Source organism: Somniosus microcephalus, chromosome 2 (genome assembly GCF_052327205.1).
Source record: "Somniosus microcephalus isolate GS21.2 chromosome 2, FLI_Smic_1.0, whole genome shotgun sequence".
Classification (NCBI taxonomy): Eukaryota; Metazoa; Chordata; class Chondrichthyes; order Squaliformes; family Somniosidae; genus Somniosus; species Somniosus microcephalus.
The window spans coordinates 212,797,046-212,822,248 of record NC_140988.1 but is presented as its reverse complement, the minus strand read 5'-3'; the positions used below and the strand labels follow the sequence as shown (position 1 = coordinate 212,822,248).

At 41.6% G+C, this 25,203-nt stretch overlaps 1 protein-coding gene across 2 annotated transcripts; it reads right to left on the bottom strand.

Annotated features, from left to right (window-relative positions):
- Positions 1 to 201: 201 nt before the first annotated feature.
- rhoh (ras homolog family member H) lies at positions 202 to 23,782 on the bottom strand. Of its 2 annotated transcripts, none has more exons than XM_085968988.1 (2): positions 23,494 to 23,782; positions 202 to 1,581 (listed from the first exon to the last, which is right to left on the bottom strand). In XM_085968988.1, exon 2 carries the CDS (start codon positions 1,424 to 1,426, stop codon positions 860 to 862), a length of 567 nt encoding a protein of 188 aa, XP_085825114.1. In that variant the 5' UTR covers positions 1,427 to 1,581; positions 23,494 to 23,782; the 3' UTR covers positions 202 to 859. The 2 variants fall into 2 exon arrangements, with proteins under 2 accessions (XP_085825114.1, XP_085825113.1); XM_085968987.1 differs by lacking the exon at positions 23,494 to 23,782 and adding an exon at positions 2,075 to 3,054.
- Between the last annotated feature and the right edge of the window lie 1,421 nt (positions 23,783 to 25,203).

Here is a 25,203-nt window from a genome sequence, read left to right as displayed (position 1 = left end):
GTGATCAGGAGTGGATTCCTGTCTAATTTTCCCACTCACTAATCCAGCAACTCTTGATTGCCCTATCACTCCCCTGACTGAGATCAATTAACTCATTACAGACCAGGAATTCAATTTTCAACCTTCTTGGTCTGTGTGGCTCAATATCATGCCACCCTAAATTCCACTTTCTAATATGGAAAATAGTGGAACAATCTCTGATTGTAAAAAACAGTTAATTTATTGAGCCATATTCTGTAAACTGATAGAAAATTACTACAAAACTACACTGTAAACCTTCTTACCACAATATTTGTACATGTTTCTCATCAGAGGTCAGTGATAACAAGGTGGAAATAAGTATAAAATTATTAAATATTACAGTCAACAAAAGTGAGTACTTAATATATACTCCAGGGTGGATCACTGAGATTGGTGCACTTTATCAGCGAGTACAAAAGTACAGTTTTATTTAATACGTCGTCTTTAAAGTATCCGGCATTGTGGTGGCATGCAGTTCAAATTAAATACAACTTGTAACACAAAGTAAGATTGTCAGCCATCTTTCCATAGTGATCAAACACCAAAATGTCAAAATATTTTGAACTCCTAAAAGTCTATGATAGTCAATCCTGAAATTAGTTCCTCCTCTCAGTTATATTTTTTGTTAGCGTTCCTGACGGAATCCGTTACTTCAGTAGAAATGAATCAGAGCCACACTGATAAAGATACAACAGCACAAGTGGACAAGACCAAAAAAGACCCATGTGCCATGATCAACACAGCCAGGTTGAAAGCATTTAGGTGACAGCTTCTTTAGTATTTGTTGAAAAATTGGAGAGTCAAAATGATTTAAATTACCGTACCAGTCTAATGGAAGTCAGGCTATCACACATTTATTTAGGTCTATGATCCTCCTCCTGGTTTGTTTTTTTATGTAGCTGACAGCAGTCCTCACTCCGCATTCAAACACTTCTTGCACCCCTCTGTTAGTAATTGCTGAACACTCCAGGTAACCTCGTGCTCTGATATCTCTTGCCAACCTCTTCCCATCAACAGATGTGATGGTGCGAAAAGTGCCCGTGTCACGCTGGTCTACTTGTGTGGCAATGACCAATACTGGAGTCTTTGGTAAGAAACTTCTGACTTCTGGCATCCATTTATTCCTAACGTTCAAGTAGGACATAGGGTTTGCCACAGAGTAGCAAATTAGCACCACATCAGCCTGCTGGTAAGAAAGAGGGCGAATTCCTTGAAATGAATCACTTCCTGATGTGTCCCAGAGTCCCAGGCTGATTTGAGTTCCATCCATAAACACATCTACTCCAGTATTGTCATAAACTGTGGGCTTGTAGATATCTGGGAAAGTCTCTGATGTAAATCTCACCAGTAATGCTGTTTTCCCCACCTTTACATCACCCACGAGAACACATTTTATGGCGCTCATGTTGCCTTCAAGTCTATGCAAACAGCTTTGCACAAGTCTTTTCAATCTCTCACAGCAGGAGTAAGATTCTTCAAAGAAATACTCTTCCTTTTCAATACAGCAGTTCACTATAAAAGGATGTTCATACAGAAAGTTCCACCAAAGCTTTCTTTCACCTGTGAAACAAGAAAGAAACATTTAGCGATTAAAAAGTTCTGGTAAAGTGTCATACCCAAAAGATTAAGTAATGTTTTTCTTTCAGATGCTGACCTATCACTGTTTATTTGCAACTTTTTACTTCAGAAGTAACAATTGGTTGGCACGAAGGTTTGGTTTAAAGAGTCTGGAGATTGTAGGAGGAAGGGAAGGATTTCCACAGTCGTGGGAAAGAATAGTCAGAGCAGAAGACTGACCGATGAATCCTGACTTTAAATACAGATAAAATGAAGACAGTAACATAATTAATACTAATATGGAGTGAAGAATTCCTCTGTGTGCTAGCTGTAGCAAAATTTTAAGCCTGTTTACAGAGAATGAGCTTACAGTTTCAATACACATAGTGCACAGAGGAAACCTTCCCCTATGCTTTTCTTTATATTTACAGAAATTAAGAGGAAAATCATGTTAGCATTTTAACACATTTAAATTAATTGCTGTTGCAGCTTTTACCTCTAATAAACCACTCAACGTTGTCATTAATTTCCACCACAGGCTTTGCGAATAGATTTTCATATAGCTTGTGCTCTTCTGTTAATGTATTGTACTTCTCACACTTCAGTTCTGTAGCTCTCACTTCTACATATATATATTGCTCTTCCTTCCTGGTAAGCTTGAGAACAGACGTGACAGCTGTGCTCTGAGCAGTTCTTGAAACATTCTGGTGACGTACCCAAAGGAAATGGACTAACATACTTCCTTCTAAATTCAGGCTAATATATTTTTACTTTCACAGAAAAGATGCATCACAAGCATGATCTTCTGCAGCCTTTTCCTGGCAATGTGGTGGATGGGAATGGAAATTCGGGGCAAGTCCCATTTCACTGGCAAGGGGTCCTGATGCATTTTCTGGTGAACAGGATGAGGAGCATTGGAAACACCCACCAAGAGGAATCCCTTTATCAGACATGTCTGGAAGAAGAGGAGGTGCTATAGAGGGTGGCAGGCATGTCTGTGAAGGAATAAGCCAAATAACCTATTCAGAAAAATACACTATCTGATGAAAGAATTCTGGTCTTATTAAAACATGGCAAACTGGGTCTGGAAATCTAGAAACCTAACTATGAAATAGCTATGAAAGCATTCTGGCTATTGAGATAAGGTAGTTGTTGACCCTGAATAAATAACCTTACTGAAACAGAAGGTTAAGGGCTCCGACAGGCTGAACTTTTGGAACGAAACAATGGTTCACCATGGATAAGGTGTTCTAATTTACACTTCGTAAAGAAGCACATAAAGTAAGGAACATCTGCCCTCGTAAAGATGACATAAAGTAAGGAACACCTGCCGTCCCACCGTTTTTATATGGCAAACTTAGAACACCTAGAGATGAGACATAAGTCTGGCTGAGCTGGCAGTAAGAATTGCAGAGGTCAGCAGAAAAATGACTAGAGATAATTAACTTACATCAGTAGAAAACCTTAAAGGAAATACCACTGGAAAAGGGTATAAATATTGAACTCTCAAATGGGATAGTAGACTCGCTTTAATCGGGCAAAGCGATTCTCGGCTTCAGAGGCGGCTCTGTAAGTCTCCGACTCTTTGTACCTCGGGGATCAAAGGTATTTGATTTTGGTGGATATCCTGCAGACTTTAAGAACTGTAAAACTGTAGCGAAGTTAAGATTTGAAAGTAAGGTTCTCTGATAATAAAACCGTAAGCTTTCTCTTTTTGGAACTGTTAACGTTGCAATTGACTCACCAACTGTAAATAACATGTTGGTTCTTTAATAAAATCTATATATTTTTAGAATAGTCTCATATAAAACTTCTGTATCAAAAACTTGCGAGCTCAATCTCTGTACACTCTTTGGTGAGGAGTTGCAGAATTCTGGGGGAGTTTTCCAGACCCTCATAACATCCGGAACATTACAATCTAGCTAAACTTATTAAAAGTGCAATCTGGAGGATGGTAACATTCTTGGGCTGTTCCTTTCCTTTAGGGAGAGATAGTCCGGGCATTTAGACCCAATTAAGCGTCTTTAGGATTCGACTACCTCAAACTTTAGTTGAAAGTGAACGTCTGAGAAATACGCCTGATCCGGGGTAGCCCTAAAGGGGCTAGGACTAGTAATTATCCCTTCATGTCAAGCTGCATAAGAGATGCTCTGTGCCCACCAATGTTCCCTTTAGGCTGCACAGCCGTCGGGAGCTCCTGTGCAGGCCGCTTGCCGGCTTCACAATAGGAAAGACCGCACATGCACAGGAACTTGAATGGGCTGCGCAGCCCATTAAAGGGGCCGTGCACTTCCAAAAAAATTAAAGGGAAAATTGGTGCCCACCCTTCAAATTTGACTTACACACAGTTATCTTCTCCTATCACGAGTCCTTAGATTTAATTAAATTTACAGCTGAAGTGATGCTAATAAGTTGACAGTAAAATTGGGTGCAATCCCCCTCCCAATTAGTCACTGCAGAATAAATTATGCCAAAAGAAGAAATCCTAAATCCTTGCATATCCACTAAGAGTTAATCTGCTGTTGTACTTTACTGCCATGGATATCTGTTTACCTACAGAACAACAGTCACTGCACTTCAAAGTAATTTATTGTATGTTCTTTAGGATATTTCTTTTTCCGAGTGGCAGGCAGTGACTAGTTGGGTACCGCAGGGATCGGTCCTAGGACCCCAGCTATTCACAATATATATTAATGATCTAGACGAGGGAACTAGATGTAATATCTCCAAATTTGCAGACGACACAAAGCTGAGTGGGCGTGTGTGCTGTGAGGAGGATGCCGAGAAACTCCAGGATGATTGGGACAGGTTGGGTGATTGGGCAGAAGCATGGCAGATGCAATATAACGTGGATAAATGCGAGGTTATCCACTTTGGTGGCAAAAACAGGAAGGCAGATTATTATCTGAATGGCAATAGATTGGGAGAAGGGGAAGTGCAACGAGACCTGGGTGTCCTTGTGCACCAGTCGCTGAGGGTAAGCATGCAGGTGCAGCAGGCGGTTAAGAAGGCAAATGGTATGTTGGCCTTCGTAGCGAGAGGGTTCGAGTACAGGAACAAGGATGTCTTGCTGCAGTTGTACAGGGCCTTGGTGAGACCACATCTTGACTATTGTGTGCAGTTTTGGTCGCCTTATCTGAGGAAGGATGTTCTTGCCATGGAGGGAGTGCAGCGAAGATTCACCAGGCTGATACCTGGGATGGCAGGAATGACGTATGAGGAGAGATTGGGTCGATTGGGCTTATACTCGCTGGAGTTTAGAAGAATGAGAGGGGATCTCATTGAAACATAAAATTCTAACAGGACTAGACAGACTAGATGCAGGAAGGATGTTCCCGATGGCCGGGGAGTCCAGAACCAGGGGTCACAGTCTAAGGATAAGGGGTTAGCCATTTAGGACAGAGATGAGGAGGAATTTCTTCACCCAGAGAGTGGTGAACCTGTGGAATTCTCTACCACAGAAGGCAGTAGAGGCCAATTCATTAAATATATTCAAGAAGGAGTTGGATATATTTCTTAAGGCTAAAGGGATCAAGGGATATGGAGAGAAGGCAGGAACAGGGTACTGAATTTGGATGATCAGCCATGATCGCATTGAATGGCGGAGCAGGCTCGAGGGGCCGAATGGCCTACTCCTGCTCCTATCTTCTATGTTTCTGAGACAAGTGAAAAGGCACTGTGGCAATACTAGACTTTTTTGCTAAACTACTGCCAGTATTAATTTTGTCTGCATTCCTTATGACTTGTCTCAGGGTAAATTGTTCAAATGTCAAACTTTGAGCTGTTGTAAAATCTGAAAAAATTTCAACTTTTATAGTTCCAATAGATCTAAATTCCCCAGAGTACTTCATAAAATACAGCACTAACTAGGATAGCAATTCCAAGTACCTCTGCCAACAATGTATATGAAACATAAATGCATGTGTCACTTCACAAACATCTATTTAATGGCTGCACTTATCCTGGCTCTGTCTGCCTGCTTCAATGTCTTTTCTCTATAGCTGCACAATTAAAAGTGAAGCAACAATGATGTCTCACTATGTCAGGAATGAAATCTGAAATGGTTTCACAAAAGATATCCTAGGAAACTTTCAGGCTCTCTAATGGCAGGAACACTACAGAAATAGCACTATTAAAATATGTTATTCAGCAATGTCCAGCTCTGACTGTACCTGGAAAAATATCAAGCAATCAGGGCCCCATACTTGGAGACTCACTCAGCACAAACAGCAGCTCCCTCTCCAGTAAAGCCACCTACTCATTAATCACAAAGGACAATAATCCAAACCGACATGACCAGTAGTAAGCAGGCTCTATTCCCATCCCTGCAGATCTAACTAGTCGCCAGAAATGGATTAAACAAGTCATCTGAACCCCTTGATTCACACTGTTCCCAGAACAAGCACAGTCATGGCAGGAAATCTGGATATATCGATGCAGTCCTCCTGCAATCACAATAGGCAATGATTTCAGAAAAGATATAAATGAATGGACACTTTTAAGAGCAAGAAAAAAGTTACTCGAGTCTGTCATCAGGTTTGTTGAAAGTGGTTGAGTTTTACTGCGGTTTTGTAGTTTGCATTGTGGCTCAGGGAGGGGCCCAACGAGGCATTCAAGTTTTGCCTAAGAGCCTCAAATTTTTAAGAAGAGAAATGAATTCAGTGCCCTTCCAATTTTCAGGTATGCACACCATGGGGGGAAATTGAGTCGCACTCCTTTGGGGCACTAACTTCGTCGGGGCACTACCCCGAAAAAATTAGCGCCCCCGCGGCCGAAATTCATCGGTAGCACCTCAAGAGGGAAGCGGGGTGCTACTGGAGGTGCCCCGCCTCCCTCTTGGAGCACTGCGAGTGAATATCGTGGCGCAGCGCAAGCGGGGCGCTGTGCACGGCGATGCACAGCACCACGGGGCACTAACGGTTATCGCTGCTGCTAACCTCCCGCTGAATTTGGCAGAAAGCGTTGGCGGCGCCGTGCCCGGGTGCTAGTTGCTTTGCACCTCGTTAGCACCCAGGCGCAGAGCAACCAAATTTTTAGGCCCATATCCCTTATTTCTCAGCCAGGAAATTAAGAAAGGCTGTGATCCTTAGACAGGGAGAACTGATCTAAAGTCCTTCCATCAGATGCTCCTCTGACAGGCCTGTTATATGCTGCAAGCACACTATCTGCATACAAACCATGCACACACAAAACTGAAAGTATTAACTCCACCTTCAATTTGAGGCAGAGCAGCACTGCGTGTCTAATCCGCAGCTGTCGTTTCTGATACGAACATTGCCAAGAAATAAAAGGAAGTCAGTTATTCAAATTCAGTTGCTGCAAACTCTCCGAGCATGTATGAACAGAGCGACACTTGTAATGCCAGCTTCTTAATGGAGAGGTAAACTGTGCAACTTTATTTTTGACTACATAACAACAATCACTACATTTCAAATTAATTCATTGAAAGTGGTATCAAGAAACAGCTAATCGCACTGGATACAGCAAAGGCTATGGGCCCCAACAACATCCCGGCTGTCGTGCTGAAAACTTGTGCTCCAGGACTAGCCGTGCCTCTAGCCAAGCTGTTCCAGTACAGCTGCAAAACTGGTATCTACCCGAGAATGTGGAAAATTGCCCAGGTATGTCCTGGCCACTAAAAGCAGGACAAATCCAATCCGGCCAATCAGTCTACTCTCAATCATCAGCAATGTGATGGAAGGTGCTGTCGATAATGCTATCAAGCGGCACTTACTCACCAATATCCTGCTCACCAATGCTCAATTTGGGTTCCACCAGGACCACTCGGCTCCAGACCTCATTGCAGTCTTGGTCCAAACATGGACAAAATTCCAGAGATGAGGTGTGTTGTGTCGGTACCTTTCTACCTAGACACAATTTAGGACTCAGAACTCAGAGATTCAAATATGAAGTGCTTTATTGGAAGGAAAGGAAGTTCTGGAAAGTTCCGAACAAAGAGAGCTAAACTTAACAGAGAACACCCAACCATTTATCTCCTGTGACAGCGCCACCACAGGTGGGAGGAGAACACACAATAGAACACACAATACATAACAAGGTGAGAGTGACAGCCCTTGACATCAAAGCAGCATTTGACCGAGTGTGGCAACAAGGAGCCCTGGTAAAATTGAAGTCAATGGGAATCAGGGGGAAACTCTCCTCTAGCTGGAGTCATACCTAGCACAAAGGAAGATAGTTGTGGTTGTTGGAGTCCAATCATCTCAATCCCAGGACATCGCTGCAGGAGTTCCTCTGGGAAGTATCCTAGGCCCAACCATCTTCAACTACTTTATCAATGACCTTCCGTCCATCATAAGGTCAGAAATGGGGAGGTTCGCTGATGATTACACAGTGTTCAGTTCCATTCGCAACTCCTCAGATAATGAAGCAGTCTGTGCCCGCATGCAGCAAGACCTGGACGACATGCAGACTTGGGCTGATAAGTGGTAAGTAACATTGACGCTACACAAGTGCCAGGCAATGGCCATCTCCAACAAGCGAGAGTCTAACCACCGCCCCTTGACATTCAACAGCAATACTATTGCCGAATCTCCCATCATAAACATCCTGGGGGTCACCATTGACCAGAAACTTAACTGGACCAGCCACATAAATACTGTGGCTACAAGAGCAGGTCAGAGGCTGGGTGTTCTGCGGTGTGTGTCTCACCTCCTGACTCCCCAAATCCTTTCCACTATCTACAAGGCACAAGTTAGGAGTGTGATGGAATACTTTCCACTTGCCTGGACGAGTGCAGCTCGAACAACACTCAAGAAGCTCGACACCATCCAGGACAAAGCAGCCCGCTTGATGGCACCTCATCCACCACCCTAAACATTCACTCCCTCTACCACCGGTGCACCTTGTCAGCAGTGTATACCATCTATACGATGTACTGCACCAACTCACCAAGGCTTCTTCGACAGCACCTCCCAAACCCGCGACATCTACCACCTAGAAGGACAAGGGCAGCAGGCGCATGGGAACACCACCACCTCCAAGTTCCCCTCCAAGTCACACACAATCCTGACTTGGAAATATATCGTCAATCCTTCTTCGTCGCTGGGTCAAAATCCTGGAACTCCATCCCTAACAGCACTGTGGGAGTACCTTCACCACATGGACTGCAGCGGTTCAAGAAGGCGGCTCACCACCACCTTCTCGAGGGCAATTAGGAATGGGTAATAAATGCTGGCCTTGCCAGTGACACCCACATACCATGAATGAATAACAAAAAAGAAACACTTCAAGACATTGCTGAGCTATATTACATCAATTTAAGTCTTTTAGAAAAAAATTTAAGTTTGCTTTTAAGAGGGCTAATAATTTTCATTTACTATATTTTTCTGCACACTGGAGCAATAGTAACGCAAATTACAACATTAACTTGTATTTATATAGCGCCTTTAACATAGTAAAACGTCCAAAAGTGCTTCACAGGAGCATTATCAAACAAGATTTGACACCGAGCCACATAAGGAGATATTAGAACAGGTGACAAGAGGTAGATTTTAAGGAGCGCCTTAAAGGAGGAGAGAGAGCTAGAGTGGAGGAGAGATAGCTAGAGCGGCAGAGAGGTTTAGGAAGGGAATTCTAGAGCTTAGGGCTCAGGCAGCAGAAGGTACGGCCACCAATGGTTATACACTGCAAGTACACTATCGAGATATGAGCAGATTCGGGCAGCAGAGCTTTTGTTGAACTCAAGTTTATGGAGGGTGGAAAATGAGCCGGCCAGGATAGCATTGGAATAGTCAAGTCTAGAGGTAACAAAGGAATGGATGAGGGTTTCAGCAGCAGCAGAGCTGAGGCAGGGTCAGAGACGGGCGATGCTACGCAAGTAGAAGTAGACGGTTTTGGTGATGGAGCAGATATGTAGTCAGAAGCTCATCTCAGAGTCAAATAGGACGCAAGGTTGTGAACAGTCTGGTTCAGTTTCAAACAGTGACCAGGGAGAGGAATGGAGTCAGTGGCTAAGAAATGGATTTTGTACTTTTGACAGAATATTATTTAGCATCCCCAATGGTTTAGTGGGTAAATGCAACACCCAGGTTGGTACCGAGCTATACAGAACAGGTTTGGTCCTCAGTCAATGCTGAATTATGTGATATCTGCCAGGACACCAATATACATGCTACACTTGGGCTCAGCTCTTTTGGATTAAGGAGAAGAAAGTCAGCAAGAGTTTTTGTTCCTGATTGCTATCCATTGACTCCTGATAGATAGTGTGCTGGTATGGCTATTGAGTTAAGATAAGATTGTACTCGTCATCTGTGCTGCTCTCACTGATCAAACAGCCTGCTCACACTCGAGCATAAATGTCCAGGTCCCTTAACACACACCAACTTCCCACTGGCCTGTACGCCTGAGATTTTCTTTAGGTCAGTCCTAATTAATTATTCAAGGAAAGCTCTTCTGTCATATTAGGGTTGGCACTGGGCCTCGCGAAGGAAAATTGCCCTTAAATAGCTTCTGCAAATATTCAAAGGCTATTGCAACAATACCGCTTATCAGATAGAATTGAACAATGGGAGGCCTTCAAAGAGGAGATGGTTTGGGTACAGAGTAGACACATTCCCATGAGGGGGGAAAAGGGAGGGCATCCAAAGCTAGAGCTCACTAGATTACCAAAGACATTGGCCTAGAAATTGGGTATAGCCCCGCCAGCTCGGTTGCGCCGAAAATTTTGCACTGGCCGCGAAGCCAGTTGCGCCCGTCCCATATTCACTTTTAGCGCCCCAAGGCGGAACCGGGTGCTGTTCCAGGGTGTGCCGGCCCCCGCTTGGGGCGCTGAAAGTGAATTTCAGCGCTCCAGGAGCCGCTGCGCCACCCGATGCGGTGCGGCAGGCTGCTGTACTGCAGGCCTCCTCCTTCTCTTAAGGAGGAGGTGCCTGCAAGGGGGAGATCGCCGCTGGATTGTGCCGGCAAATGAGCCCGGCACCACGGAGAAGTGCCGGGCTCGCGGAAAGCAGCCGGGGGGGTGGTGGAGGAGGCCGGGGAGGGAGGTGCGGCCAGGCGGCCGCCGAAAAAGCGGCCGGCTGCACCTCCACCTTTATGCGCCCCACTAAGGCTGCAGGAAGGCCCTGGTCTCCCGATGTTAGTAGCAGCCGCCACGGAGGAGGCGGCCGCAACTAAATATGGGGGTCGGGCCGGCATCGGGGCGGAACCGGGGCACTGCGCACACCGATGACGTCATCGGTGCCGGCGCAGCGCTACCGGCTACCGCCGCCATTTGCGCAGGGCTCAATTTCAGCGCAAACTCCTCCAATGGCGCAGAGGCCCTCTTTGGGCCTTAACTGGGCGCAAAGCCCACCGAATTTCTAGGCCATTGAGATTAAAATGAGACAGAAAAAGGAGGCTTATGATAATTGTAAGGTTCACAATACAGTAGAGAACCAAGCTGAATATAGAATGTACAGAGATCTAAAAAAGGGGAATAAGAGGGGCAAAGAGAGACCATGAGAATAGATTAGCGGCTAACATAAAAGGGAACCCAAATGTCTTTTATAAACACATAAATAGTAAAAGGGTAGTCATTAGGGACCAAAAAGATCATCTTGTGGGGGCAGAGGGCATGGCTGAGATACTTTGCATCTGTCTACACTGGAGAAGAGGATGCTGCCAGTGTACAGGAAACTCTTTTTTATCCAGCACCGACGGGACCGGCGTGGAGCCAGTTTATCAAAAAGTCCGGATTACAGAGAGTTATAGTTAAAAGGTACGAGAGCTCCGTACACAGCAACAAATCCAGGCTTCCCTGTTGCTTAGCAACAGCTGCAGGAACCCTGGCCACAAACCAAGCGTCCCTGTTGCTTAGCAACAAGTGCAGAAACCCCCGATTACACAGCCACAGATCCAGGAATGGCCACTAATATGAAGAAAAACTTAACTGAACCTACTCCTGAATTTTGCCAGTTAACCGAGATTTTCGGTTGTTTGGGTGCCGGTAAATCGAGAGTTTCCTGTAGCAGTAAAGGAGAAGGCAATAGCAAAATTGGCTAGGATAAAATATAAAGAGAAGGTACTTAAAAGGTTGGCAGGCCTCAAAGTAGAAAACTCACTAGGTTACTGAAGGAAGCAAGGGTGGAAATTGCAGAGGCTATGGCCACAATCTTCCCATTCTCCTTGTATATGGGGGTGGTGCCAAAGGACTGGAGGATTGCAAATGTTACATCCCTGTTTAAAAAAGGGGGAGAGGGATAAACTCGACAACTACAGGCCAGTCAGCCTAACATCGGTGGTGGGGGAACTTTTAGAGACAATAGTTCGGGACAAAATTAATTGCCATTTGGAAAAATATAGGCTAATAAATGAAAGTCAGCACGGATTTGTTAAAGGCAAATTGTGTTTGACTAACTTGATCGAGTTCTTTGATGAAGTAACAGAGAGGGTTATTGAGGGTAGTGCAGTTGATGATGTGTACATGGACCTTTAAAAGGCGTTTGACAAAGTACCACATAATAAACTTGTTAGCAAAATTAAAGCCCATAGGATTAAATGCACAGTCGCAGCATGGATACAAAATTGGCTAAGGGACAGAAAACAGAGAGTAGTGATGAATGGTTATTTTTTAGGGAGGTATACAGTAGTGTTCCCAGGGGTTGGTATTAGGACCACTGCTCTTTTTGATATATATTAATGACCTGGACTTGGGTATACAGGGCATAAATTCAAAGTTTGCAGATGACATGAAACTTAGAAATGTAGTAAACAATGAGGAGGATAATAACATACTTCAGGAGGACATAGACAGACTGGTGAAATGGGCAGATACATGGCAGATGAAATTTAACACAGAGAAGTGTGAAGTGATACATTTTGGTAGGAAGAATGAGGGGAGGCAATATGAACTAAATGATACAATTTTAAAGGGAGTGCAGGAAAAGAGAGACCTGGGGGTGTACGTACACAAATCTTTGAAGGTGACAGGACAAGTTGAGAAGGTCGTTAAAGAAGCAGATAGGATCCTTGGCTTTATTAATAGAGGAATAGAGTACAAAAGCAAGGAAGTTATGCTAAGCCTTTATAAAACACTGGTTAGGCCTCAGCTGGAGTATTGTGTTCAATTCTAGGCACCACACTTTAGGAAGGATGCCTTAGAGAGGGTGCAAACGAGATTTACTAGAATGGTACCAGTTATGTGGAGAGACTGGAGAAGTTGGGGTTGTTCTCCTTGGAGCAGAGACGGTTAAGAGGAGATTTGATAGATATGTTCAAAATCATGAATGGTTTTGATAGAGTAAATAAGGAGTGTCAGTAACCAGAGGACACAGATTTAAGGTGGTTGGCAAAAGAACCAGAGGCAACATGAGGAAACATTTTTTTACACAGCGAGTAGTTGTGATTTGGAATGCACTGCCCGAAAGGGTGGTGGAAGCAGATTCAATAGTAACATTCAAAAGTGAATTGTATAAATATTTGAAGGGGGAAAATTACAGAGCTATGGGAAAAGAGCAGGGAGTGGGATTAATTGGATAGCTCTACCAAAGTGCCGGCACAAGCACGATGGCCCAAATGGCCGCCTTCTGTGTTGTATCATTCTATGATTCTAAGAAGGCCTAAGTATGCATGTCACAAAACATTGCCCATTTATGGCTGGCCCATACTAAGCCTTCATATGATCTTGAACTCATCAGCATGCCAACCCATATATTCAAGCTGCAACTTGGTCTAGTCACATCTTCAAAAGACTTCATATATAAAATCATTGTAACACAACCTAGCTGTGTGATGCATGGTCACTTACTGACACCCAAAATAGGCTTCAGGTTGGGCATATGTCTGTCACTGTGTATGTGCTCCTAAACTTACAGTATCTGAAGACTACTTCTGTGTTTGCAAAGCAAGATGGCACAGAAAGGGTCATTTAACGAGTAGGAGTTGTGAGCAGATAGTCTTGCCCACCAGCAGCACACATCGGAAATTTGGACAACATACACCTGAATTTCCCAAATGCGCTGCCCAAGAGTATGGATTCGTAAAATTACTCCTAGAATAACAAAGGGGCAGATCCCGACTGGGGGAAAGCTCAGAAATTGCAAGTCTTACATTCTCTTGGAGGAGACTACCCTGGACTTTCTTGCGTATGGAGTGTAGATATCAGCAGAGGTTGAGGAGGCTGCTGGGCTATTCCATTTTTTTTTGGTACAGCTCAGTAATGAATTTTATAAATTTAGAAATAACTGTATCTGATTTCATAAGGTTCTTGCTTTTTGAAGGAGAGGAGTCCTTTTTTCTAAAAAAATGTTTTTTCTTATAGTTAATGTTCCTATCATTGGGACAGGATAGTCCAAAAAAATCTTTCTTCCTCCATATAAAATTAGCTTTGTATTACAAATTCAAAATGATTAAATTGCAAAGTCAGGCACTTTGGTTTATTGGTGATACGCTTCCAGATGCAATTATAACATTACTTTCATCGGTACACACCAACACAGCATCTGATGCTGCAGCTATACTGGGCTACTAGTCGGAGACTGATAAGATGCAGAGTACAGTTCATAGTCAGCCTGAGAGCAGTGCTTCGCTCCAGCGGATAATTCTGTACATGCTTACGTGTGTACATACAGCTCCACACCCAGCCACAAGAGCTCAGCCAAGACCATCAGCTTTCTAAAATCATCAAAAAAAGCCTTGCTTCAGGTCAGAAAGTGCCCAGGAGGTCCAACAATGTCAGTCCCAAGCAGTATTAAATGCCCATTCCCTCCCCCCAAAGCTGACTCACGATCCTGCATCCCAAAGTCAATTCAGAACCTGACTCTGGGGTTATATCCTCACTTTACACGACAGCGACCTAAAAGTGGCACTGTAACTGCACTAGTAATATGAAATTACAATCTACATGCATTGTTTGATTTCCTGGTTTCCAGAAATCTGTTTTCAAGTCCTATAATATCAGAATTACATCCTTTGGAAAGGGTTAATTGAAATGTTAAGTATTTCTGAATTTGAAGATAAGGAAGGAGTCAAAATATATTTTTATATGGAGCAGTTTTAAGAAAGCTTTGTTCAGAGGAGGGGACTTTGAAGAAGGCAGTCTAAACCCTAACTCATTTTTAAGTACTTTTTGCTTGTATGAACTGTCTTTGCAGGAATGGAGATTGGTTAATTGTTTTGTTTTATCCTACTATTGTTGCCTATAGTTAATATTCTGTGTTTGTATTGATCTTATGATGCTATTTTACTGTTATTGTAACCATTAATCTTAATAACAAGTTGAAGGCAAAAAACTGTTTTCATGTTCACAAATGTCACATGTAGCTGTAACCAGACAAAAAGCTCATTTTCACTAAATAAATAATATTAAATGGAGCCCAAAGCCTCATTCTAATGATGCATTTTAATTGGTTTCTTCAATGATGCTTTTTGATTGCAAACCCGAATGATCCTATGTGGGGAGAGGGGGAGAAATTCTGGGATGACGAAGCCTAATAAATTATGCATTTCAAGTCCTCAGCCATGTGTAATGGAATTCACGTACCTAGTAAAGCTATGGATACTACACAACAGTCACTACAGCAAAGACATATAAAGAGATAACAACAGAAAGTGCTGGAAACACTCAGCAGGTCAGGCAGCATCAAGGAGAGAGAAACAGAGTCAACATTTCAAGTCGAACCCTTCGTCAGAACTGGAAAAGGTTAGGGAAGAGAGATTTTTAAGCAGGGGCAGGGAGGTGGCGAGGAAAGAACAGTCCTATAGTTATGAAACTAAAGTCAGTGTATTTAAGCATCATATGACAATATACTACAACTGACTGTAAAATAAATGTAAACGTGAATACCACTGTGTAGCACAATGGAGTGGCGGAATAGGAAGGAAATCCCCAGACTATTCTCATGCATTTCTGTGCATTTACTCATAGCAGCATCTGCTCAAACCTCTCTGCTGCAAGAAGGAAGACCCTAAGTGAGGAATGAAAAAAAATAGAATGTCTTCTTCCCTCACAAATAATAAACAGATATAAATGTATATGAATGCTGAAATGGAAAAGCCCTAATCAGTTTTGACCGCACCTTAAGATGCAACTGACACAATTGTGTCTTTGTGGAATAATGTTCACTTTATTTTTTTTTAAATCCTCCCTACGTTATGTATACGCTTTAAAAACATGCTTGAACTTAGCTGACTAAAACTGGAAAATTCTCTGGTACAACATGCAAAACAGCTTGAAAAAAATAGACGATTCTAATCAGAGTGATTATGAGCCATGTTGTGACACCTTTACACAACTCTTGTCTAGTCCCTGCAGCTACAGCAACTGTTCCTATGATCACCACGACCAGCCATCGGTCTTGCATATAAATAAAATCAATTCCAACAGAGTTGTTCATTTTTGAGACGCCTTAAGGTAATAGCCACTGTGACAGATAACATTTGAATTCCTACTCAAACAGTTTTAGCCTAAAAATCTGTCCTGGAAATTAATTCATCTATCTAAACCCTTCATTTGCATATAGGTCAGATCAGACTGCGCTATGAAACAATTGATGAAAATATTGAAAACCTTTAAAAACAAAAACTAGTAAGTAATCCAACTCAAATTAATAAATGGCAATGCAGCTTCTCTCCCTCACAGATTTTCCTGCTTTGTGTTGAACATTTTCTGGGAGCTCATGATCCCATTTAGCACAGGTTCCAAATTCCTGATAATCTCTGTGAATTTGAAATTACAACATTGGAAAGATGGAATATTGTTTTAATAAAAAGCAAATTGCACAACTTTGGCCATTAAAGTTATGCTTAATTATTTTTATCGCAATCAATTCTGTTCTAATTGTCTATATTTATATGGTCAATACCATTGAAAATAAAATAAGTGAACATTTAGGAATGCATCGGTTAATAAAGGACAGCAGCATTGACTTATTCAAAGCAAGTCATGTTTAACGAGGTAACGATTTGAATAAATAAAGGGAACACAGTAGATGTAGTGTATATGGATTTTCAGAAGGCATTTGATAAGGTATCTCATAGGAGGCTTGTTAGAAAAATTCAGAGCATGATATAAAAGGAAACATAGCAGCATGGACAGAAAGTTGGTCGATGGACAAGAAACAACGAACTAGGGTAAACGGCTGTTGCTCGTATTAGAGGATTAGGTCAGTGTTGGGTCGATTTTTGTCCTCAGTATATATAAATGATTTGCATTTGGGCATAGGGAATGCAATCTTAAAATTTGCTGATAACACAGAAGTAGGAAACTTGGTAAACAATGAGGAGGACTGTAAAAGATTTCAGGAAGATGTAGACAAGTTAACAGAATGTGCAATTAGGTGGAAGTGGCAATTTAATGTGGATTAGTCTGAAGTAATACATTTTGGGAGGAGAAACAAGGAATGCGATTATACACTCAATGAAAAGACATTGAACGGTGTGGATGAACAGAGAAACGTAGGGTTTCAAATATATAAATCTCTGAAAGTGCAAGTGCAGGTAGATAAAGCCATTAAAAAGGCTAATAAAATGTTGGGTTAACAGGAGTATAGAGTACAGTAATGCCAACCCCACCATCTCATAAATCATGAGACAAACTCTTAAAAATCATGAGATTTGGTAAGAAATCATGAAGTTTTTTTTAAGGCCGTTGCTGGCAAGGCCAGCATTTATTGCCCATCCCTAATTGCCATTGAGAAGGTGATGGTGAGCCGCCTTCTTGAACCGCTACAGTCCGTGTGGTGAATGTACTCCCACAGTGCTGCTAGGGAAGGAGTTCCAGTATTTTGACGCAGCGACGATGAAGGAGCGGCGATATATTTCCAAGTCAGGATGCTGTGACTTGGAGGGGAACTTGGAGGTGATGGTGTTCCCATGTGGCTGCTGCCCTTGTCCTTCTAAACCAATATAGATTGACAGTTCATTTATAAACCTCGTTTTTAGGCTTTATTTAATCTCTAACATTTACAAAAACTATATTACTGCATCTGAAAATGCTTTACAAAGGTCACGGAGCCAATTGGCGCAACAGGGACCATGGCGCTGTCGTCAGCCGGGGCCAGAGGGGAGGAAGCTGAGCGTGGCTCCCTCTGCTCGGAGGGAGGAGGAGGTGGCCCACTTAGTCGATTGTTCACCCTGATTAATCCTAGCCTTTGCCTGTGCTTGTTTTTATATGAGGGCGGCCGGGCCGAGCTGAGCCCGCAAACTTGGATGCGGCGGAGAGAGGAGGAACCCAATGGATGTTATGGAAAGCCCTCTGAACCTGGTGGAGTTTTTTGCGCATGCACAAATCGCATTTTTTTTCCCATCACGAGTGAAGCTTTATTTCACTTGGAAATCATTGTCGCGTGATGGAATCACAAGAGTTGGCAATACTGAGAGTACAAAAATAAAGAAGTAACAATATATTTGTACAAAATATTGGTTCGGTTACATTTTTTGTACTGTGTGCTGTTTTGGGTGTTTCATTATTCAAAGGACATTAAAGCCACAGAATGTATATAGCTTGGATTCACCACAATGATGCCAGGGATGGTAAACTATTGTAATGGGGAGAGACATAAGCTATTGGAACAGAGGAGATTTAATAGAAGTTTCTAAAATTAAAAAGGGTTTTGGTAAGAGTCAAAAGGGAAAGACTATTTCCTCTGGTTGGAGTCAGTGTCGCCGAGAGTGAGAAGAGAGGTTAGGAGAAATGTCTTTACGCAGGGTTGTTGAAGCATGGAATATGGGCCCAGACTAACTTCTATCCCATTGTGTCTTAATAAGCCAATCATATGACACATTATGCATCAACACAAAGCAATTTCAGCTTTCCATTTATGCAAATCGTTTACTAGAATCCATTCCTGAGGAATTCTGTAGTGTTTTTGTTTTCTTTATATGTACAGGGTTACATTGCTGCTGATATTTTGTTATGTTGCTTGTGATCACAGCTGGTAGCTCAGGGAAATTAAAATGCAGGTGCCAGTTGAGTGTTGTCCAGGCAAAACATAAACCACAAACATTTTCAGTTACTGGCCAGGGTGTCTCATGGGGATATTGTGCCAGAATGCAGTTGATAGCACAGCATCTGGGTAAGTACAATTTCCATTGTCATTGGCCTATTTTACAACAGCCTTTAACACTTGTCAAAGTTATTACACTCAGAAATATCTGGAATATTGCATAAATGAAGTGCAGTGTTGAACATGAGCAGAATCTGTACCTCTAACACTACAACAACTTTAATTTATATAGCAGCTTTAACATAGCCCCAAGGCACTTCACAGGAGCATAATAAAACAAAAATTGTCACCAAGCCAAAGAAGGAGGTACTAGGACAGGTGAGTAAAAGTTTGGTCAGAGGTAAGTTTTAAGGAGTGTCTTAAAGGAGGAGAGGTGGAGAGACGGAGAGGTTTAGGGGGAGAATTCCAAAGCCTATGATTTTCCACCCATTACAGTAAGTCACAGGTTGGGGAGTGCGTAATGAGAATTGATATCCTTTTGGATCATAAATTATTCAGCCACATTACAGTCCACAGTGTACAATTAACTATGTTACTTTAAATAATAAACTGTGACTATAAATCTTAAAACTGAAATGATGGGCATGGCATAGTATAACTTTATATTTTAATGTAGCAAATTCATGATCTGTGAACAACACATTTACATGAAATATATTGTTAGCAGTTCCACTTTTTGTGGAAATTATTGAGTGGAGAGCTCTGTCCCTTATCAAATAATACTTTGCTTAACAAAGAGCTCAGAATTTTAGATTTCAATCCTATGTGATATTGTGTCTTTCTAGGCCAATTATAGGACATCCTATGCATCAACACAAAGTAATTTTGGCTTTACATTTATGCAAACAGTTTACTGTACTTCAGATGTGAAGCTGCTCAAATTGCATCTATGTGTGACAACTCAAGGAGAAGTATCATACTGCTTTGGCTTCACTGTGGCTGCAGTATAACTATAGCCTAAAATACTACAGTTGCAGTCTGAAGAAACTTGATACAGCATGCACTAGGACTTTCGCCAGAAGACTGAATGGATTAGGTAGTCATTGACAGGGTGGATTGTACATGGTCTATGGGAAAGTCGGACTTGATGTACCGAATAGCATTTTCTTGTTTTGTGCTTTCTTATATTGCAACATGTTTAGTAATAATAAAGATGAATACAGAAAAGTCAAACTAATGTGACCTTAAGAAATGTATAACAACAACAACTTGCATTAATATAGTGTCCTTAATGTAGTAAAACGTCCCAAAGTGCTTCACAGGAGTATAATCTGACAAATATTGACACCAAGCCCAAGAAGGAGACTTTAGGATAGGTGACCAAAAGCTTGTTCAAAGAGGTAGGTTTTAAGGAGGTTCTTAAAGAAGTTCTTTAGGGAACATTCTGATATTTATTGCCCTAGTGGGCCTTCTTCTTGAACTGCTGCAATCCATGTTTGTAGTAGCTTGAGACAACTGAATGGCTTGCTAGGCCACTTCAAAGAGCAGTCAACCACGTTGGTGTGGGACTGGAGGCCAGACTGGGTAAGGACGGCAGGTTTCTTTCCCTGAAGGACAGTAATGAACCAGTTGGGTTTTTACAGCAATCTGACAGCTTCATGTTCACTTTTACCGATACCAGCTTTTTATTTCCAGATTTTTTTAAACTGAATTCAAATTCTCAAACTACCATGGTGGGATTGAAGCCACGTTCTCTGAATTGGCAGTCCAGTGCCTCTAGATTACTAGTCCAGGAACATAACCACTACACTACTATACCCACTGACATAACAATATTAATACTAAATTGTTGACTATTGGCATGAAATTAATTTACACTAAACAAACTTACTTGAGGTATTAGTGACAATTTACTGCAGTAAAATAATGTAGTAATGAAAGAAAAAAATAATGATTCTTCTGCTTTCCACTAAAGAAAAATCAAAGTCTGCTACTTCTGATCATGCCAGCTTACTAAAAATGACCTACTGAACAGTTTTCTGTTATTTTGATATTGATCTGGGTTTTTTTCCAATTGTGAATCCTGATATGGCACAGATGTGACAGTTATCCAGAAGCCAAATACTCCAAAGTTACATTACAGCATGCTAAAAGGCCTCACCTGCAATAATTCAGCATTGCCAGTTGATCACTACTCTGTGAGTTAACTGATCTCAGCCAGAGTAGCAGATGAGGTACTTGGCTTAAACACCACTGGGCTAGAAAGGGGGAGGGGGGAAAATTAGCCAGGGTTCCCACTCCAGATCACCAACTCAGTGATCCCTGCAGTAAAGCACTTACATTTTGATTGGGCGAGGACAGGATCATGCTCAGCTGGTTGTATAGCCCGCCAACACTTGCTGTCTAGGCTCACGTGTAAAGAGTGGTCACTGAGGACCAGAGGTGGTTAATGCCCATGGAACTATACTCCAGCAATTCAGGCCTTCCAGAGAGTAATGCAGAAAAAAAAGGAGAAAATTAGAAGAAAAAACAATTACTGAAGAAAGCTAACATTGTGTTTTGTTTTCTAGCCTAAAAAGAAATGAAAGCTACAAAAAATAAGATAATAAGACAGTAAAAGGGAAGGAGCAAGATAAATTAAAATTACCCAATATATGTGGGGAGGTGAACTATTGAAAAAAATGAAAGAAATCAAAGAATAAACAGAAAACAGGAACTGTTTGAAGATTTTGTCCACCCACCCCTCCAAAATGGTGGTATTTTGATGCCACTCCTATATTCGAAATGTAATCCATGAGTAAAATGGACGTGCTACCCTAACCAACAGTTATGAGCTTCCACTCATTTACTGTGGGCTTTGAACCATTCCTAGAGTGGATCTCACAATAAACGTTTAAAGAAAATAGAAGGTTCCAACAGCTTTCTAACAGATGTCTCCTTTATCAGTTATCATCAATAAAACCAATATTCTGACAAATAGCAATGTACCCGCACAATTGTTTTTGTTTTGTTACCCAAGCTATCAGTCACACTTTATACATTTTAACCCAATCTTTCTTCCAGCTGTATGGAAAAAGTATTTATTTTAAACAATAGAGCAGTGAGAGCCACCCACACGTCGGTGCATATGTGGTGCATGGAATATTATGCGTAACAAACCACCTCCACTGTACAATCAAGTTACTAACAAATAAGGTAAACATGTCAAACTTCCTTACAGCACCAAACTATTCTCCTCAAAAAATTGTCTGAAAGTTATTTTCTTTCCAGATTAATGTCTTTCTATAGCACCTCCAGTCTAAATATCATGGCTTTTGGTGAATCAGAAAACTTAAAATTAGTTTGAACACTTCAGTGAAATAATACATCTGTTTTGTTGACTTCGTAAGTTTAAACATTGAAAAATTGTAATTCTTTTCAGTTATTAATTTGTTTGTACTACCTTTTGTTTGGCCTCAAATCTAAACATAAAGGTAACTTGGTCTGGAATTCAATTTGATTTATCACCACATTCTTTAAAAATATTGCCGACTTGATTAATTATTGAAAAAAATCTTACTATGTGACAGTTTAAAGCTGCTGCATAGTTAAATTACTGCACTGTAAGTTTATTACTGCACAAGCCATGCTTCATATCTAAAAGATAATGTTTTACTCTGCATGTAGTTATTGTCTGATAAAGTGTAAGCTCACTGCAGAACAGCAAACCCTAATGTACAACAAGGCCTATTGGCAGAAAGCTTCTATGTACAATCCACTTCCAGCAACCGCCTGATTATTTTAATGCTTTTCTTTAAATAATGAATCTGTAGAAATTGAAAACGACATATTATTTGTAATCCTATCTGCATTGCCACACTACATCATATATGCTGAAATGTGTTGTCATTGTACCTTGGTACTTCAAAGTTCATATGAAATAAACAAGGCAAAGATGCTGCCTTCTCTCCATGCAGAAAGATTGGCATTGTTTTGGTGTACCGTTTAAACACTGAATTAATTAATACGCATTCTTCTGAACAAGTTGGATTACTTCAACAAAATTACCAACACAACAGTAACTATCACTTTTGAAAAACAAACTTTGTGGAATGCTGGCAAATTTTACCCAGTACTTTCATTTAAAATGTCAGCCCTCCAAGACATGTTGAAGACATTTTAATAGTGCTAGCTTTGATATAACTGACTTGAGGCTCTAGGTGTTGCACATTGTAAGTGTATATTTTAGTATTAGTGAACATTATTAACAGTGTATTGTTGGTGTATGAGTGTACCTCGAAAGTGCTGCACATTGCAGATATACATTACTGCGCATTATTGGTGGTTATCATATTTGTGCATTATAAAGACATTATTCTCCCACTTCATTTCCCAACATACTGTACAGGTCATAGCCACGGTTTATTTTCTGCTCATTTCTGCCAAACTTACTCTTTTCAATTTTTAAACCCTCTTCAGTTGATTTTTTAAAAGTTTAAATTTGTTTCTTGTTCTCATTTTGCCTCAAGCGTAAAAGAAAATGTGCCCTCCTCGCGTGACTAAATTCAACACGAATCGATGGGTTTAAGTAACGAAAATAACGAATAGCCCGAGTCCAACTCCACAGATAAAAGCAAACGGTGCCGCTCGGCTCCGACAATTCTTCCGATGCTTTCAGTATTTATTTAGTGATTTTATTAGCAACAGGACGAGGTGAAAAGCGCGGCAGATCCTCCTGGGGCCGGCCCCCAGACTCAGGAAACCCTCCGCACTCTGCCCAAGTTTCACCATTTAACAAATATTTCCACAAATATTGCAAAATCTGAATTTTGACTCAGAAAATTATATTTTCATTTTTATTTTTGATGCTAAACAATTCGAAAAAGCCTTTCACTGTGATTTTTTTAAGCAATGTCTTTTTATTTTAGTGTGTTTTATTAAATTGGATCTATGTTCCCAATGAAATCAGCCTGTAATTAGAACCAAGGATAGGAAGAGAGACATGTCTCGGTAATTTTTTTAATAAGGCTATTATCTGATTATTGCGCCGACCTACCTCAGCACCGCTCCCCCTTCGGCTCCTTCAGACTGGCGCAGCACGGCCCCGCTCTGCGCTGCCAAATCACCGAAACCTCTCAAACCGGCGGAAGCTGCTCACAGGCTCAACCTGTCTTTTCTTTTATATATGAAGCAGCCCGTCCCTCACACCGGACATCTTCTTCAGTTTGAGCACTAGTTCTCACGACTACCTAACATATCCACAGGTAACAGTGGCCATCAAAAGGAGCAGCAAGAGCCAAGTTGTGACAGAGTGACTGAGCCAGAGACTGACTACGCTGCAAACTTCCACTCAGACTAGGTAGGACATCCTGTGCCGCAAGCATCAAACCAAAAGAGCTGTAGGTTGCAGTTTCACCTACCTCTTTTTGTGGTTTGTGCTTAGCAGCAACACTAAAGGACAACATAACTATAGAATTTGGTCCAAACCTGACTCTAGAGAAGAGGCGTGAAACCCCCTAGAGGATAATTTCTCACACTGTTTTGGTTTGGCTCCGCATGGAATATAACTCCAGTGTGGTGTCAAATCTGGTTTCGATGTGCTCAGGGGCTCCTGCCCACACACATTCGTGACATTTAAAATTTAATGGCCAGGAGCACACTTACATAAAGCACTCTCTTGGCCATGGTAATTCAAGCGATAATTCAACTAGGAGCCAAGCATTAGAAAAAAGGTACTGCCTTGCTGGAACAGATGTTGTACCTATTGGTCTCAGACCGGTAGCTACAGTATAAACACGCCAAAAGTGAATTGTTTTTGCACTCAGGGCAACAATGGATTTCATTGTACATCAGTGCCATTCAAACGGGAATGTCTGTAAATCAGTTTAATCACAGCATGACAGAAGGGCCGATTTTCCAAATGCACAGTACTAGAATGGAGCACTTTCCATGATTTTCCATCCATTAGTGGGAGGGGGTGTCACCTGGAAGTGATGCCCCAGGGGCTCTGTGAACCATGGGAGGAGGTGGCAGGCTTTGGAAGCAGGCATCATGCCAGGAATAGACACTTGCAACTTTTGGCTTACACTGTATTGCAAACTTTATTTGCTCTGTCCTAGAAATGCAATGTTGCCAAATTCCTGGATGTTACCCAGGAAACAGCTTTATCTTCTTTCAAATGCTTACTGCACTTTTACTGACTTTGGAAGGAGTAGAAGTGCAGTAAGTGCTTTGACTCCAGAGCTCATTACTGCCTTGATCCAGACATGGATGCAAGAGCTGAATGACAGAGGAGATGTGAGAATAGTCATCCTCGAAAGTAGGTCTTTTCCTTGTGAGCATTTTTTGTATATTCGTATGTTACATAGAAATTATGGAACAGAAACAGGCCATTCAGGCCAATTTGTCTATGTCAGTGTTTATGCTCCACACGAGCCTCCTCCCACACTACTTCATCTAACCCCATCAGCATATCTTTTATTCCTTTCAATCTCGTGTTTATCTAGCTTCGCTTTAAATGCATCTATACTATTTGCCTCAACCACGCCATGTGGTAGTGAGGTCCACATTTTAACCACTCTCTGGGTAAAGAAATTTCTCCTGAATTCTTTACTGAATTTATTAGTGACTATCTTATATTTACAGCCCCTAGTTTTTGGATTCCCCCACAAGCAGAAACATCTTCTCTACATCTATCTTATCAAACCCTTTCATAATCTTAAAGACCTCTATTACATCACCCCTCGGCCTTCTCTTTTCTAGAGAA